Below are 17388 nucleotides of genomic sequence, written 5' to 3' on the forward strand. Positions count from 1 at the left end.
GATGAATGCACTATATGCATTGAACTCAAACAAGAGTCGTGAATTTGAGAAGGAAAGTGTTAGGATTCTCAAGAAATCTTTGCCAGAGAGCCAACTCAGCTCTCTGGACACTCCAAGCAGCAAACCCCCATCTGGAATTTAAAATGGAGCCATGATATTACTTGTTGAGTAGTTTCAGACACGTATAGGGACATGTGGGCAAGGGAAAGGTGATGGTACCTCTTCATGCTCCGGAGAGAAAATGAACTTATAAATCAACCTTAAATTTTCTCTAGATTCTCAAAGAAACATGCCTTGAAGTCAGATTGTTCACCACCTGAGAACTTCACTGCTTCCATATAAAGTCCTAAGGAGGATTTGGATTCAAGGAGAAAGAGGGAAAGGAGGGGAGCTTACAATGAAAATATAATTTTCTGAACTTCACAAGGATTTTGATTAATCTATAAATGCTGTCCCTCGAAGAGACTCAAGGAACTGATACTTAAAAACAAAATAAAACAAAAGGAAGCAGTTATTACTCATCAGATAGCTATTCACAGAAGCAAGAGGTTATTTTCAAAGAGATGGCTGGGTGTGTTCAATGACTTCTGTGCTATTATTACCTGTCAACACTCCACTAACAAAAGAACCTTTGCAGGTCTCTCTTGTTCATAAAATCTCTTGTCTATAAAGACTCTGACTAATAGTTAGGAGTGAGGGGGTGTGTCTGCGCCTACTGCCCAGCACACACATGAAGGTTTAAATGCATAGATCAATCCACATGGTCACCCCTGGGACATGGGCCCACAGAAAAGGCACCCACTCAGTGGCCCATGGGTCTTATATTTGTTTTTCCTTGTGCTACAATGGATGGCTTCTGCTCGGCACATAATTTAGGTGGATGTAGCAGGGATTATTAACCAAGGGGACCTATGAATGGAGTCAGGAGATCTTGGAACTCTTTCAAATTATGTACATGAATTTGTGTAAATGTGCATTTTTTTTTCAGTACTCTTAAATCTGATTCTCGAAGAGAGTTTTCACTTGGAAAATAGAGAGAATCATGACAATCAGAGATTCCAGCAGCATCCTGTGGGTGCCCCTGCAGTGAAGCCCTTCACTTTCTCCTGGCCCCCGCCCTCTGTACTCCAACTGCTGATATGTGAAGATGTTTAAAGACTGCTAACTTGAATCTTGAGACATCCTTTTCTTTTATCCCCACATTGAACCAATCACAACATCCTGACCATTGAGTTTACCTCTTAACCCTCTCAACATAGTTCACTTTGTACATCCACAAGACTTGCATTCTCAGTTCTTCCTGGAGCAGTCTTGAAATACTCTAGGCCACTCTCAAACATCACCAAACACAATCCATCAAAAATGCAAATCTGGGAGTGTCACGCCCCCCCTTAAAACTCCTCAGTCCCTTTGTACTAACCATAGAATAAAGGCAAACTCCTTATCTTGGCTTACAAGGACCTTTGGGACCTGATACCCAAGGACCTTTGGGACCTGATACCCAAGCTCCCCAGCCCCATATTTCACTGCTCTCCTGCCCTCTGCATCCTGTAGTCACACCTGGAGCCCTTCAGAAGAGCCATGTGGTCTCGTGCTCTGGGCCTTGGAACAGGCTGCTACCTCTCCTGGGACTACTTTCTCCTCTCCTCCCACTTCCCTGGACCCCTACTAACACCTCCAGGTCTGAGCACAAATACACCTCCTCTAGGAAATCTTCCCAACCTGCCAGGACTGGGCTAGCAGCCCTGCTTTGTGTGTCCACAACACCCCTGCCCACAGCACACTGCTGTGACTGGAAATTGTGGCAGTTCCTTCTACCATAAAAATCAAACAGCATTCCAAGTTCTGGTCCAAAGAGACAAACTTGGAAATAGATTTCATATTGAGAAATGGATTTTTTAAAAAAATATATCTGAAAATATTTCTATCTTTTGTTCTCTTCTCATTTTCCTTTCCATTCTACTCCCCTTTCTCTTCTTTCCAACATTAACACTGTCATATTAGTTTGCTTTGTTTGAATCACAAGCCAATAATAAAACGCAAAATATTTATGAGAGGTTAGCCATTTTTGTTTCACTGAAGTATTCTCATATTTCAAGGACAGTGCTGTTTTTGTTTGGGTTCACAATGTGATTGGCAAGAAATAGGAAGAAGAAAGGAGTAGCAAAGGGATGTTTAATGGCACAATTACGTGTTGTTAGCCAAACCATTACCTCTTTTTTAGGTAAGGTCACTCTGGCTTTCTCTTCTTTAAGACACTGCTAACATCTAAGGAGAGTGTCTTAGTTCTGCAGTGCTGCTATAACAGAAACACCACAAGTGCATGGCTTCAACAACAGACTATTTTCTCACCCTTCAGGAGGCTTATTGTTGTTAAGTGCTGTTGAGTTAGCTCTGACTCATAACAACCCTACGTACGACAGAACAAAACATTTCTCAGTCCTGTGCCAGCCTCACAATTCTTGCTAAACTTAAACTCATCATTGCAGCCACTGTGTCAGTCCATGTTGTTGAGGGTCTTCCCCATTTTCGTGGACTCTTTACTTTACCAAGCATGATATTCTTTTCCAGGAAGTGGTCGCTTCTGACCACATTCCACAGGAGATGAAACGAAGTCTGGCCGTTCTCTCTTCCAAGGAGTATTGCACCTCCCCTTCTTCCAGGACAAATTTGTTCCTTCTTCTGACAGTCCCTGGTACTTTCCGTATTCTTTGCCAACACCACAACTCAAAAGCTTCAACTCTTCTTTGGTCTTCCTTGTTCACCTCATAGGCCTTTCTATTTGTTTGAAATTTGAGCCATGGGTAAGTTCAGTTCCAAGTTTGAAGGATGACTAAGTGTCATAGTCTCAGGGATTCTACAAGTCTCTCTAAGACCAGCAAATCTGGTCTTTTTTATGTTTTTGAGTTTTGTTCCATATTTTTCCCACACTCTATCCAGGACCTCCTATTGTGGTCTCTTTCAGAATGGACAGCAGTGTTAATTGGACACCATCTTGTTCTTCTGGACTTGGGGTCATGGAGGCTGTTCATGTGGTCCTTAGTCCTTTAGACCAATTGTTTCCATGCAGCTTTGATTTTCTTCACTCTCCTTTGCTTAAGATTGGAAGAGACAAATAGTTTCACCTCAGATGGCCACTAACAAGTTTTAGGGCCTTAACCGCTACTCACCAAAGTAGGTTATAGAACCTGACCTTTGTAGACTATGTTATGCCAGTTGACCTTGATGCCCCCTGAGACTATGATCCTGAGCCCCTAGGCCTAGCAACACATTCCCTCATGGTATTTGGTTATGACTTAAGAAGTTTTCAAAACTTTGCACTCTGCATGTACCTACTATATTCTTGGCTTTATTTCCAGCACATATAAAAACATTGTAGAAATATCCTCTGTCAAAAATCTATGTACACATGTGTTTAGTCTCACTCACCTTCCCCTGGTCAGCTTGTGGGTCTATTTGTGTATCCACTTATTGCTCTTGTTATTACCGCAATTGCAGGATTGTGCATGTTTTTGTATTTACCTTTGTTGCCTTGAACTGGTGTGTGTTCCTCTCAATGTCTTCCTTTGCTTTGATCATTTTGTACTGACTTCCCCTTTATAGTATATTGCCTTTTCCTTCACCCAAGTTAATACGTGTCTACCTTGTAGTTAATACATGTCTACTCTGTAGTTGGGAGCCTAAGGCACTTGACTGCTAACCAGAAGTCTGGAGGTTCAAACCCACCAGCCACTCCTCAGAAGGAAGATGGGGCAAACTACTTCCGTAGTGATACTGCCATGGAAACCCAAGGAGGGGTCGCTACGGGTCAGGTACAACTCGATGGCACATAACAACAACAACACCTTGTAGTTAGTGATTTACTCCTTCTTCCTCTCCCAGCCCTGGTAGCCTTCAAAGAATGTTTCTTTCTGTGTATAAACCCTTTCTTGACTTTTACAGTAGTGACCTCATACAATATTTGTCCTCTTGTGATTGACTAATTTCATTCAGCATAATGTCCTCCAAGTGCATCCATGTCATGATGTGTTTCATACATTCACCGTTATTCTTTAACATGGTGTAGTATTTCAGTATTCAGGAAGGGAGTGCATCAAGGTTGTATCCTTTCCCCATACTTATTCAATCTATATGCTGAGCAAATAATCCGAGAAGCTGGACTATATGAAGAAAAATGTGGCATCAGGATTGGAGGAAGAATCATTAAGAACCTGAGATACGCTGATGATACAACTTTGCTTGCTGAAAGTGAGGATGACTTGAGGCACTTACTGATGAAGGTTGAAGAATACAGTTTGCAGTATGGGTTACCTCTCAATATAAAGAAAACAAAAATCCGCACAACTGGACCAATGAGCAGCATCACAATAAATGGAGAGAAGATTGAGGTTGTCAAAGAATTGACATTGCTTGGTTCTACAATTGATGTCAATGGAAGCAGCAGTCAGGACATTAGATGACATGTAGCATTGGGAAAGTCAACCATGAAGGAACTATTTCAAGTGCTGAGGAGCAAGGATATCTCCTTGAGGACTAAAGTGCGCCTGACAGAAGCCATGATATTTCCAATTGCCTCATATGCATGTGAGAGCTGGACAATGAATAAAGAAGACTGAAAAAGAGTTGATGCTTTTGAGTTGTGGTGCTGGCGAAGAATGCTGAAAGTACCATGGACTGCTAAAAGAACTAACAGATCTGTCCTGGAGGAGGTGCACCCAAAATGCTCCTTGGAAGCGAGAATGGCCAGACTTTGTCTCACCTATTTTGGTCATGTTGTCAGAAGGGACCATTCCTTGGAGAAGGATGTGATGCTTGGTAGGGTGGAGGGTCGACAGACAAAAGAGAGGGAGGCCTTCAACTAGATGGATTGACACAGTGGCTACGATGATGGGCTCAAGTATAGCAGGGATCGGGCAGTGTTTCGTTCTGCTGTGCATGGGGTCGCTATGAGTCGGAAACGACTCGACGGCACCTAACAACAACAACAGTATTCCATTGTGTGTATGTACCATAGTTTATCCATTCATCTGTTGATGGTCACTTAGATTCCTTCCATCTTTTTGCTACTGTGACTAGTGTTGCGATGAACGTGGATGTACATGTACCTATTCATGTCACATCTCTTATTTCTGTAGCATATATACCTTGTGTTGGGATTACTGAATCATGTCATATTTCTAACTTTTCAAGGAAGTGCCATACTATTTTCACAGTGGTTGCAAGATTTTACAGCCCTACCATCAGTGTATGAAAGTTCTAATCTCTCCACACTCTTGCCAGCATTTGTTAAAACAACTGTTTTTTGTTTTGTTTTTTTAACTTTGCTATTAATGCTGAGGTAAGATGATATCTCATTTTTGCTTCAATTTGCATCTTTCTATTGACTACTAATCATAAGTATTTCTTCATGTGTTTTTTGGTCACATGAATATCTTCTTCAGTGAGGGTCCTGTTCATGTCTTCTGACCATTTTAAAATTGGATCATTTGTCTTCTTGTTGCTGAAGTGAAGTTTTCTGTAAATTTTAGAGATTTATAACCCCCTGTCTGATACATGATTGCCTGAATTTTTCCCCCAGTCTGTTGATTCTCTTTTTAGTTCTTTTGGTGAAATTTTTTGATGTGCATAAATGTTTAATTTTTAGGAGGTCTGAGTCATCTATTTTATCTTTCTGTGTTTGTGCACTTTTAGTTACATTTGACAGTATACTTGTGCCATATATTAGGACCCCTAAGTTTGCCCTTATTTTTTCTTTGACCTTTATAGTTTTATGTTTTACATTTAGGTCTTTGATCCATTTTGAGTTAATTTTTGTGTATGGTGAGAGATATGAATCCTCGTTTATTTGTCTGCAAATATATATCCAGTTTTGCCAACACCATTTGTTAAAGAGACCATCTCTTCCTCATTCAATATGTTCCGGCCCTCTGTCAAAGGTCAGCTGTCCATAAGTGAATGGGTTTAATTCTTGATTTTCAATTCTGTTCCATAGGTTTATGTGCCTGTTGTACCAACTCCAGGCTGTTTTTACCACTATAGCAATATACAGTTAACACTTGAACAATACCGAGGCTAGGTGTGCTGATCCCCCATGTAGTTGAAAATCCTTGTTTAACTTTTGACTCTCCAGAAACTTACCTATTAACAGCCTACTGTGACTTAAAACCTTAGTGGTAACATGAATAGTCAATTAACTCAATTCTTGCCATACAATTATTAGATTTTTCACACGAAGACACAGATGCATACGCAACCAAACCCACTGTCATTGAGTTAATTCTGACTCATAATGACCCTGTAAGACAGAGTAGAACTGCTCCATAGGGTTTCCAAGGCTGTATATCTTTATGGAAGCAGACTGCCTCATTTTTCTCCCATGGAGGGTTGGCTAGGTTCAAACCACCAGACTTTTGGTTAGCAGCCAAATGTTTTAAACACCCATGATCTCTTTCCTTTGCATATAAAGTTGATGATTGATTTTTCTGTCTCTTTAAAGAATGATGATGGAATCTGGATCAGGATTGTGTTTTATCTGTAGATCACTTTGAGTGGTATTGACAGTTTCACAATATTAAGCCTTCCTATCCATGAACAAAGGACCTTTGGTGGCATAGTGTCTAAGTCACTTGACTGCTAACCAGAAGGTTGGTGGTTCAAACCCAGCAGCCACTCCTCAGATGGAAAGTTGGGCAATCTACTTCCTTAAAGATTTACCACCTCAGGAACCTAAAGGGGGTGTCTATAAGTGGGAATTGACTTGATAGCAGTGAGTTTGTTTCTTTGTTGACTTTTTTTTTTTTTGATCCATGGACATGGTATGTTCTTCCACTTATGTGCATCTCTGGTTTCTTGCAGTAGTGTTTTATAGTCTTCTTTATAGAAGTCTTTTTTATCTCTGCTTAGATTTATTCCTAAGTACTTCACCTTTTGGGTGGCTATTGTAAATGGTATTATTTTCCTTTTCTGAGTTCTTTTTGTAAGTGTAGAGGAATCTGACTGATTTTTATATGTTGACCTTGAATCCTACCACTTTCCTGAACCCTTCTATTAGTTCCAGTCATTTTCTTGTTGAGTCTCTGGGATTTTCTGTGTATATGATCACAACATCTGCAAATAGAGTTAGTTTTACTTCTTTAGCAATTTGGATGTCATTTATTTCTCTTTCTTGCTTTACTGTTCTAGCAAGGACTTTGAGCACAATGTTGACTAGGACTTGTGAAAAGGGCATCCTTGTTAGATTCCCATTTGCAACAGGAATATTTTCAGTTTCTCTCCAATGAGAATAATGTTGGCTGTTGTTTTTGTGTATTTGACCTTAATTATGTTGAGGAATTTTCCTTCTATTCCTATTTTGCCTAGTGTTTTTTAACAGGAATAAGTGTTGGATTTTGACAAATGCATTGATTGATATGATCATGTGGTTCTTTTTCATTGTTTTATTTTCATGGTAGATTACAAGGATTGTTTTTCAAATGGTGAAACATCTTTGCATACCTGGTATGAATCCCACTTGGTCATGATGTATTATGTTTCTGATATGTTGTTGGATTCCATCGGCTAGTATTTTGCAAGAAACCCAAGAAGGGGTCACTATGAGTCAGATCTGACTCATTGGCAGTGAGTTTGACTTGGTTTGGTTTTGATATCTTCATGAGGGACATTGGTATACAATTTTCTTTTTTAGTGGTATCTTTGCCTGGTTTTGGATCAGGGTTATACTTGCTTCATCAAATGATTTCTATAGTATTCCATCCTTTTCTATCTTCTGGAATAGTTGGAGGAGTATTAGTGTGGCAGAATTTTTCAGTGAAGCTGTCTGGGCTGACTTTTTTTTTGTTAAGAGTTTTGTTGTTGAAGTTTCGTTGACAATCTTCTTCAGTTCCTTCTTTTGTGATAGATCTGTTCAAATTTTCTACTTTAGATTGTGTTAGTTTGGGCAGGTAGTGTATTTCTAGAAAATTTGTCTGTCTCTTCTGTTGTTGTTGTTATGTGCCATCGAGTTGGACCCAACTCATAGCGACCCCTCCTTGGGTTTCCGAGGCAGAGTCACTATGGAAATAGTTTGCCCCATTTTCCTTCCAAGGAGTGGCTGGTGGGTTTGAACTGCCAGCCTTCTGGTTAGCAGTCAAGTGCCTTTAGGCACTATGATACCAGAGCTCCTATTTCTTCTAGGCTTTCAAATTTGTTGGAGTACAGTTCTTCATATGTACTATTCTGGTATTAACCTTTATATTTCAGTTGGTTCTTTTGTGACGTCACCTATTTCATTTCTTATTTGTGTTATTTGCATCTTCTCCTTCTTTTGCTTTGTTAAATTTCCCAGTGGTTTTTCAATTTTATTAATCCTTTCAAAGAATCAACGTCTAGTCTTCTTATGGATTCTTTCTATTACTTTTTTATTTCATTTATTTCTGCTGTAATATTTAGTATGATTTCCTCTCTTCTAGTGACTATAGGCTTCTTTTTTTTTTTAACTGTTCTTTTTCTAGTAGTTGGAGTTGTTGGATTAAAGTGTTGATGTTGGCTCTTTATTCTTTATTGATGTGTATGTTTATTGTTGTAAATTATCCTCTGAGAACCACTTTTCCTTTGTCCCAGAGATTTTGGTATGTTGTATTTTCATTCTCACTTGATTCAAGGAATTTTTAAATTTCATTTTCCTTCATTCTATTACCCAGTAGTTATAAGCTGGGTGGTATTCAGCTTACATATCTATATCTATATCTATATCTATATCTATGTCTATGTCTATATCTATGTCTATGTCTATATCTGTATCTATAGATATAGATTTTTTTTCCTTGTTCTTTGTGGAAGAATGTTTCAAGGTAAAATTCATGTGTAACAAATTATCATCATCAAACCAAACAAGACTTATATTTAAATAACATTATTTCTATTCATTGTTTTCTTATTGGCCTAGAAAATAAAGAAAGTGCTGGTAGTGTCAAATTTAATCAAATGTGAAAATTCATACTATGCAAGTGTCTTGTATTTCTTTATTCTGATAAATAGAGAACAAAACCTATAAACTATACAGTATAAGAAATAATATACTGTAAATGGCAACTGCTAACAGTTAAAAGACATTTAATATTTGAAAAACTATGTACATATTAAGTCCCTGACAAGGAAAGGCCAAAAGATGTCAACTTGAAATTATTAATGAAATACTTTGTTGTTGTTGTTGTTATGTGCCATCAAGTCAGACCCAACTCATAGCAAACCCTCCTTGGGTTTCCAAGGCAGTATCACTACGGAAGTAGACTGTCCCATCTTCCTTCTGAAGAGTGGCACTTTAGTTGTTCCCTAATCCCAATCCCTATTTTTTAGACTCTATATTATATACTGATTTCAAACCAGATGTATTAAACTCCAATGTCTTCTTAGGTCAGCTAAGAAACAGTTTGGCTTATTTCCTAGATCATTCACAATAAAACTAGAATATCTGTGATAAAAGTAGAGCTTAAAAAATAGATTCATAGAACTGCTTCTAGCTCCTCATTACCAACAGAGCATGCTCCACAATTCCCAGATGGATGCACAGGTCTGCGTAAGTGTGACTAACAGAGAGAATCATAGATGAGCATGGGTAGAAATGCAACGAAGTTAAGAATGGCTGAAGCAGGTGGTGGCAGGAATGCAAAAAGCAAGTAGCAAGGCAATCAATTGTGTACTCAGAAGGGTCAAGTCACCAATATCATCTGCTCACAAATGACAGGAGAAAATTAACTCAAAGGAAATATTGTCTCCTTCCATCTAAACTCAATCATAGTCATTTGTGGGTGGCTGTTTTATGTTGTCCACACAATTGTGGTAGAAACCAATTCAATTTTCAAGGGCAAGAGACTTTGCCACTAAACAGGATGATGTTATTCTTCCTGATGAAAAACAAGAATGGGTGATCTGCTCTAAACACCGTCGACTCAGGGAGTTGCTTCTCTACAATGTTAGTTCCTGTGGTGGCTGTTGCCTCGGTGCCCTCCTCTGTAACCTCTATGTATGACTTGTGCATCAGCTTTGACAAATATAGACGACCACCCGCAGCTATGCCAGACAGATCTGCTTTGGATTCATCAAAGATATCTCTCAGCCCTAGAGATTTTAAATATGGTTTAGCTTCATAATTCTTCTCTATCTTGAACTGTGGAAGAAACACCTCGACATAGCGAGAACTCATTCTTTGGGGATTGGTCCAGTCCATCAGATTCCGAAAGGTCAATTTATTTTCAATCTGTTGGAATAAGAGAAAAGGCAATTTAGAATTATAAGATCAAGGAAACGACAAAACAATAACTAGAAAGACATATGATTTTCTATAACTATTCTTTCCTGAATATTGTGATGGTTTTTTCTTTTTGTATTGTCTGATTGTTTCCTTTTTTTTTTTTTTTTTTTGGCAGTGTTTCCTCCCCTCCTCTCCCACGGTGGGTAACCAACAAAGAAAGTTTCCTTCCATAGATAAACCTTTCCTTGACTTTTTACAATAATTAATACAATGTTTGTCCTTCTGTGATTGGCTTATTTCATTCAGCATAATGTCCTCCAAGTTCATCCATGTTATGTGGTGTTTTGCAAATTCTACATTATTCTTTAATGTTGCATAGTATTCCATTGTGTGTATGTACCATAGTTTGGTCTGAATATTGTGTTATTGAAGAGAGAGAGAAAGAAACAGGCAGAGACAGGAGTCCCTGGATGGCATAACTGGTTCCACACTTGACTACTGACTGAAAGGTTGGCAGTTTGAACACACTCAGAGGAACGTCAGAAGAAAGGCCTGATGGTATGCTACTGAAAGACCACAGCCTTGGCAACCCTGCTGAGTACTGTTCTACTCTGCCTAACATGGGGTCGTCATAAGCTGGAGTCAACTCAATGGCAACTGGTGTGGTTTTTCAGTTTGACAAATGTCAGACAACTAAATACTATGAGCCCCCTTTCCCTCCATCATGTGATTGTTGTAAGGACCAAATGAGATGATATAAATGACAGGCACAGCACATGGCCTGGGGCGTAGTTGGTGTCTATTATTATGTCTATTTTTGTCTTTGATTGGAAGTCCTGAGAGGTGAAAAGGTCTACACCTCTGGAATTTTAGGTCACAGATTCAGAGAGACAAATCCAGGAGGAGAAGGAGAAGAGCTGAAAAAGATAGAGCTCTGAGGGGCAGTGGTGGCCCTGGCTCCCCTGGCCCAAATGTCTATGTGCTTGGCACCGTGCTGGTCCTCTGCCTCCGCTGCGCCAGTCAGAGAAACACCACCCTCTGCTTTAAGCTAGAGAACAGAAGCACTGAGTAAGACCACATTTTATTTCTCAAAGACCCACTTCAAAACTCCATCACATCATATCTGCCTGCAGATGCTCAACCTATCAAAATATCAAGTGCATGAAAGACATTTCATGGACGATGTTGAGAAGACCTAAACTCATGCTTTTTGGCCTCCAAAGCTGAGATTTTGAGAGTCTCAACTAGTTTAACTCAAATTATACTAAGTGAAGGTAAGATCATTTTAACATCTAGAACAGTAGTGCACAGCAGGTTCTCTTTAAATATTTGTCACATGCATGCACGAGTAAGTCTCTAATATTCCAGCAATCTAAAATCATAAAATCAATGAATAAAGAAACAATCAAGAGTATATTAAAAGCCATGATGCCTAGCTACCATTACTGAACATTTTGATCAAAGATTCTGATCAAAAAGGGGGTGGGGGATGCCAAATGCAGAACATAATTTCAAATCCTCAGGGAGTGCAAACTTTCTAGAGCCAGTGAGGCTGGGTGTGGTACTTAAGGTTGTTGTCAACTTGGCTGGGCCTGGTTGAGTGGCTGGGCAGCTGGATGTAGTTGTTTCCCATGGGGAGATTGCCAATCAGTTCCATGGTGGAATCTGCTGGAGCAGCTGAGTAGCTGTTTTAGGGATGTGGGCTGCTTCCAGTCGATAAGAAGAAACTTTGAGGAAGGTCTCCAGCTTTTTGGCGCACTTGAACCCTGCATGTAGCCAAGTCATTGTCAAGCAGCCTGCCGTACCCTGATGACCTTGGGACTTCTGAACTTGAATTAGTGCCCTGCCGTGTTGTTTGGTAACATTGGGACTGTGCCTTTGTACTTTTTGACCTTGGGTTTGTCAGCCTCAGCAGCCAGCAGCTGTCTGAGTGAAGAAAAGCCTCCAGCTTCAGTGGCCTGGAAGCAGGAGGAAGAGCTGAAGCCCAGCATCGAGGGACTTTCACCCAGCCCCTAGAGCCTGCCACTTTGACCTTGGACTTAAAGCCTCCAAACTGTAAGGGAATAAATTCCTGATTGTTAAAGCCATCTTAATTGCAATATATTCCTGTCAGAGCGGCACTAGGTAACCAAAACCAAGCAATAGTTTAGCTTAGCTAGTCAGGTCCAACTCAATGGCACATAACAACAACTGCAGCAGTAAAGATGGCACATAACAACAACTCAACAGTAAAGACCGTCTGCCTTGAGCATTACGCACTTTTAAAGAACTATCTGCATAGAATCAAACTGACAGCAACAACACCAGAAGTTAGATAGGAAGCTTAGGCGGCAGTGAATTTATGTTAATAGTGACGAATAAACCAGAAAATGAGGGTAACGATGGCTGGACAACTGGAAGAATGCAATCAATGCATTCAATTTCATAAGGCAAAATCAAGAGCATCATCCGCGAAGGGAGCATAAGCCCTGTTGAATTGTGTGATAATGTTAATTTTTAAAGTAAATTTTAAAAACATTTTTGAAAAACAAACGATGGCTGGACAACTGGAAGAATAATCAATGTCACTGAATTATGCATGTAGAAATTGTTGAACTGGTGTATGCTTTGCTGTGTATATATTCAACAACAAAAAATTAGGGTTTTTTCTTTAAAAAAAAAAAAAAAAAAAAAGTATTCTGAGTCTTCTTATTTCCCAACAGTAAAAGTGGCAGTAGTAACTTACTTGGGATATGTTGTTCTCAGGCAACAGGATGTACATGCTTATGCCACCATGATATCTGAGCTCTAGGACCTTCATGGGCGGGTCCTTAATGACAGATAAATTGAACCTCTGTTCTTGATGCATCATGGGAACTTCTTTCCCAGAACACTGAAAGTCAATTCACAAAATAAATAAATACTTATGACCCCATATCATTTCATTTAGATGGTATATTTGACCAGGTCCTATAAGAACAGTGCCTGAGTTTTTGCTCAGTTGATCTTATAGGCTTTCCTGACATGCTGTCAACAGTGGTATCATCAGTGCATATCTTAGTGGTGAAAAAACAGCTTTTAAGTTTGCCTGAGTTTTAAACTTATCATCTTGCTCAGGCAAGTTAGCGCTCTGTCTTCACTTGCTCATCATTCGTGAGAGTGAAAATAGTCCCCACTGCATAGGATTGTTGTGAGGATTATGGAAGCTAGTATACCCAGCACTGAGAGCATTGTCTTGCACTTAATGACTCATCAGAAATTATCTATATAAGTACTGTAATGCATAATTATTAAATAGTATTGAAATTAAAAATGAATACTATAATTCTTTCTCTTACCAGAAGAAAAATACAGAATACTACAATCAAAGTTATACAATTTAAGAACTAGGTCATATAAAAATTAAAAAGTGCTGCTAACAACATCTCTTAATTTAACTTGGAAGAAACACTAGATGTTATCTAGAGGACAATTTGCAGATTTAGTAATGCAAGGTTGTCATTGTTGCTGTTAGTTGCTGTCAAAGGCACTCCTGATCAATTCCTGCCAAGAGGACATTCTACTGGGAAAAACTCCCCAAACTGAGGAGGAGCACTGCATACCTTGGAAGATCTGAAACGGCCTTTGAGAGTTTCGCTCTTGGTGAATGCCGATTCCCATCTGCCTTTGAAGTACACGGCGTTCACCAACACCATCACAGCGGACGAGCTTATGCTCCCTTCGCGGATGACGCTCTTGATTTTGCCTTATGAAAAGTTAATTATGTGATAATGTTAATTTTTAAAGTAAATTTTAAAAACATTTTTAAAAAACAAACTATATAGGCATGAATTTTTTTTTTCATACCACATCATAATAATAATGACATTGGTAATAATCCATAATAAATTATTGTACCTAGCACTTTCTACCACCCCTCATCAATCATTAATTCTCAAAAAGAACATTTCAAGATCTAGCCTGAAGTATAGCACAGTATGTGATAGGATAATACCCGTGCATCTACAAGGAAGACCAGTTAATATTACTATTATTCAAATTTGTGTACCAACCACTAATGCCAACGATGAAGAAATTGAAGATTTTTACAAACTTCTGAAGTCTGAAAATGATCAAACATGCAATCAAGATGCATTGATAATTACTGAGGACTGGAAAGTGAAAGCTGGAACAAAGAAGAAGGATTGGTATTTGGTAAACATGGCCTTGGTAATAAAAATGACACCAGAAATTGCAGGACAGAATTTTGCAAGACCAATGACTTATTCATTGCAAATGTATTTTTTCAGCAACAGAAGTGGTGACTATAGACGTGGGACCTCACCAGGTGGAATGGTCAAATTGACTACATAAGTGAAATGAGACGATGGAGAAGCTTGGTATCATCCGTTAGTACAAGCTCTGGGAAGGAATGAGGAACAAACCATGAATAGTTCATATGCAAGCTCAGGTTGAAGCTGGAGAAAATTGAAATAAATCCATGAAAGCCAAAGTACTTTGAATATATCCAACCTAAATTTATGTCTGCGCTTCTTCCAGGACAGGTTTGTTCATTCTTCTGGTAGTCCATGGTATTTTCGGTATTCTTCACCAATACCACAATTCAAATCATCAATTCTTCTTCAGTCTTCCTTATTTATTATCCAGCTTTCACATGCATATAAGGCAATTGAAAATACCATGGCTTGGGTTAGGTGAACAAGTTAGGACCTCCCAACACTAACTGAGGCTATCTGCCTGAATAGGGGGCAAGTTGAGGGATGGGAAGAACTTCTCTATGGCAGGGGCTCTTCACCTAAAGATATAGAAACTTCATGAAGCAAAGTGTATTTGGAGAACACTTTTTGGCACTTTTGGAAGAATGAGGTTGGAAAGATTGGAGATAAGGTTTAGATGATAAAGAGCTTTGACTGGGTGGGAACGCTGGATTATCCTGCAGGTGATGGAGAATGCTTGTTTGGGAAGCACTAAATGGCGAGAAAGGGCATAGTTATGATGGCTCATGTGCCTCTCAGAAGGACGACTCTAGCAGTGGTTAGTGTTCCCATCTTGAATTCTGAGTACAAAAACTTGCCAATATGGGAATAATTATACATAGATTTGCTTGAGAAAAGAAGCAAGAGAATTAGTAACTAGTCCCAATGAAGAAAGGGCCGTCTGATGCCAATAGAGAAATGTATTAGTAAGGTGATATACTTTAATACTAAATACTAAATAGAAGCCCAAAGTTCTTAGAAAAGTAACAGTTACATACTTTCTCTTGATGCTATGTGTGGTATATTTAAAACAAGTCATGGATAATCATCAAAGTGACCCTCTACCAGCATACTGCTAAAAGAATGGACAACAAGAGAAAAATTAAGACATTGCATTTTTGCTCCCAGGGCTAATTACATGTGTTTGAATGTTGGCATTTAAGAGAATAAGTCACATGTCTCATATTTCTGATACAGAGTCTGAGTCAGCAAATACGTGTATATTGTTCCTAGTACAAATCAAGGTTAAGCCTTCAGTAAAGAAACTTTAGAATTAGTTGATTCACAAAATGACATTGAATAGATTTCCTTTTTTGTTTTGTACTAAACCAGAACATTAGCTGGAATTGAGTTTTTAGTTGCAAACGAGAATTACCAATAAAAAGTGCACTTTTTCTGAAGTACTACCTTTGCTACACATACTGTTTGATAAACATTGAAGAAAATTTTAAAATGAATGGTAAACCAAACATCCTAAAGATTTTTTACAAAAAGCTATGGTATGAAACTATATTTTGTTAAGAGAGTAGGAAATCACAATTTTAATAAGGTTCAGTCCAAGAAGGAACAATATGAAATTAAAATCAACCCAATCCTAAAAAAAAGGATTGATTGTTACAATAAATACTATGTTGTGGCCTTTAAAAACAATGTCCTATAAACCACTCTTTGTTCACTGAGTAGATGTGATGTATCCAGATTGGTTGAGTAGATTATCTCTGCTTGTCTTTAATTTCTGAAATGGTCATAGTATCTGTTTGTCTTGCAGGGTTGTTTCCCTAACAAATAATCTAAAGAAAAAGACAAGATTTCTGAAAAGTATGAAGTTTACAAAAAGCCCTGGTATTGCAGTGGTTAAGCAGTCAGGTGCTAACTGAGAGGTCACCAGTTTGGACCGACCAGAGACTCCAAGTAAGAAAGATGTGTCAGTCTGCTGCCGTAGATATTACAGCCCCGGAAACCCTACGGGACAGATCTACCCTATCCTACATGGTCGCTGTGAGTCAGAATGGATTCCACAGTGACAAGTTTTGTTGTTTAATAAAGTATTAAAATTACTCGAAACCACATTGCAGACAAATAGTAAAGCAATTTTAACTAACAGTGATCATTTGGATTAGGAGAGGCTGTTCCTTATATGTGGGGAAAACTCCAAGCTTTAATGATGATGGTTCTGGGTATTCACACATAACTGACAAATCTTTTAGAAAAATAGAGCATTTCACTCACCATGTGTCTCATTTTCAATCCACTTGTTAATTTTATATCTGGTGTCTTCTACATCATTTGTAAAATCAAGTCGTTCCACTTTGGCATTGTATAATTTTTGAGCACAATCAATGTAGTTCTATAAATAAGAATACAGTTTTTATTTTTACAGATCACCACCAGCTAAGCATATAAACCAAAAACCAGACTATTAATGGTTAAGTTGACCCCAATTCATAGTGATCCCATGTGTGTCAGAGCAGAACTTGCTCCATACCATTTTAAATGGCGGATTTTTAGGAAGTCAATTACCAAAACCTTTATTTGAGTACCTCTGGGTGGACTCAAACCACCAATGGTTTGGTTAGCAGCCAAACGCTTAACCTTTTGCAGCACCAGGGACCGCAGTTACGAAGGTAAGAAATGTCTATCTGACCTTGTCTCTTCATTTCCACTGTCACTGATACTCAAGAACTGAGTCCTGCCTGAAAGTAAAGGGCCTAGCATTTCTCTGAGTCTCATTTCAAAAGACTTCTCAGAAAGTCCTATGAGTTTGACCAACCAAATGGCCATAAAAACAAAAGAACCAAACTCACTGCTGTCGAGTGAGATCCGACTCATGGTGACCCCTCTTTGGGTTCCTGAGGCAGTAGCACTAGGGAAGTAGATCACCCAACCTTCCTTCCAAGGAGTGGCTGGGGGTTCACCCAGCCTTCT

The 17388-nt window shown here is 38.9% G+C and overlaps 1 protein-coding gene across 1 annotated transcript in view; it reads right to left on the minus strand.

Moving 5' to 3' along the window:
* Positions 1-9835: 9835 nt before the first annotated feature.
* Positions 9836-17388, minus strand: part of SERPINB7 (serpin family B member 7) — a 37342-nt gene continuing 29789 nt past the window's right edge. The window contains exons 4-7 of the mRNA XM_007935488.1: positions 16693-16810; positions 13810-13952; positions 12954-13100; positions 9836-10234 (exon numbers count right to left, since the gene is read on the minus strand). Of these exons, the coding sequence (XP_007933679.1) occupies positions 9836-10234; positions 12954-13100; positions 13810-13952; positions 16693-16810 (807 nt within the window). The remainder of the gene's footprint in view (positions 10235-12953; positions 13101-13809; positions 13953-16692; positions 16811-17388) is intronic.

The sequence above is a fragment of the Orycteropus afer genome, unplaced genomic scaffold (genome assembly GCF_000298275.1).
Source record: "Orycteropus afer afer isolate SDZICR_OR568_19922 unplaced genomic scaffold, OryAfe1.0 scaffold00029, whole genome shotgun sequence".
Taxonomy (NCBI): domain Eukaryota; kingdom Metazoa; phylum Chordata; class Mammalia; order Tubulidentata; family Orycteropodidae; genus Orycteropus; species Orycteropus afer.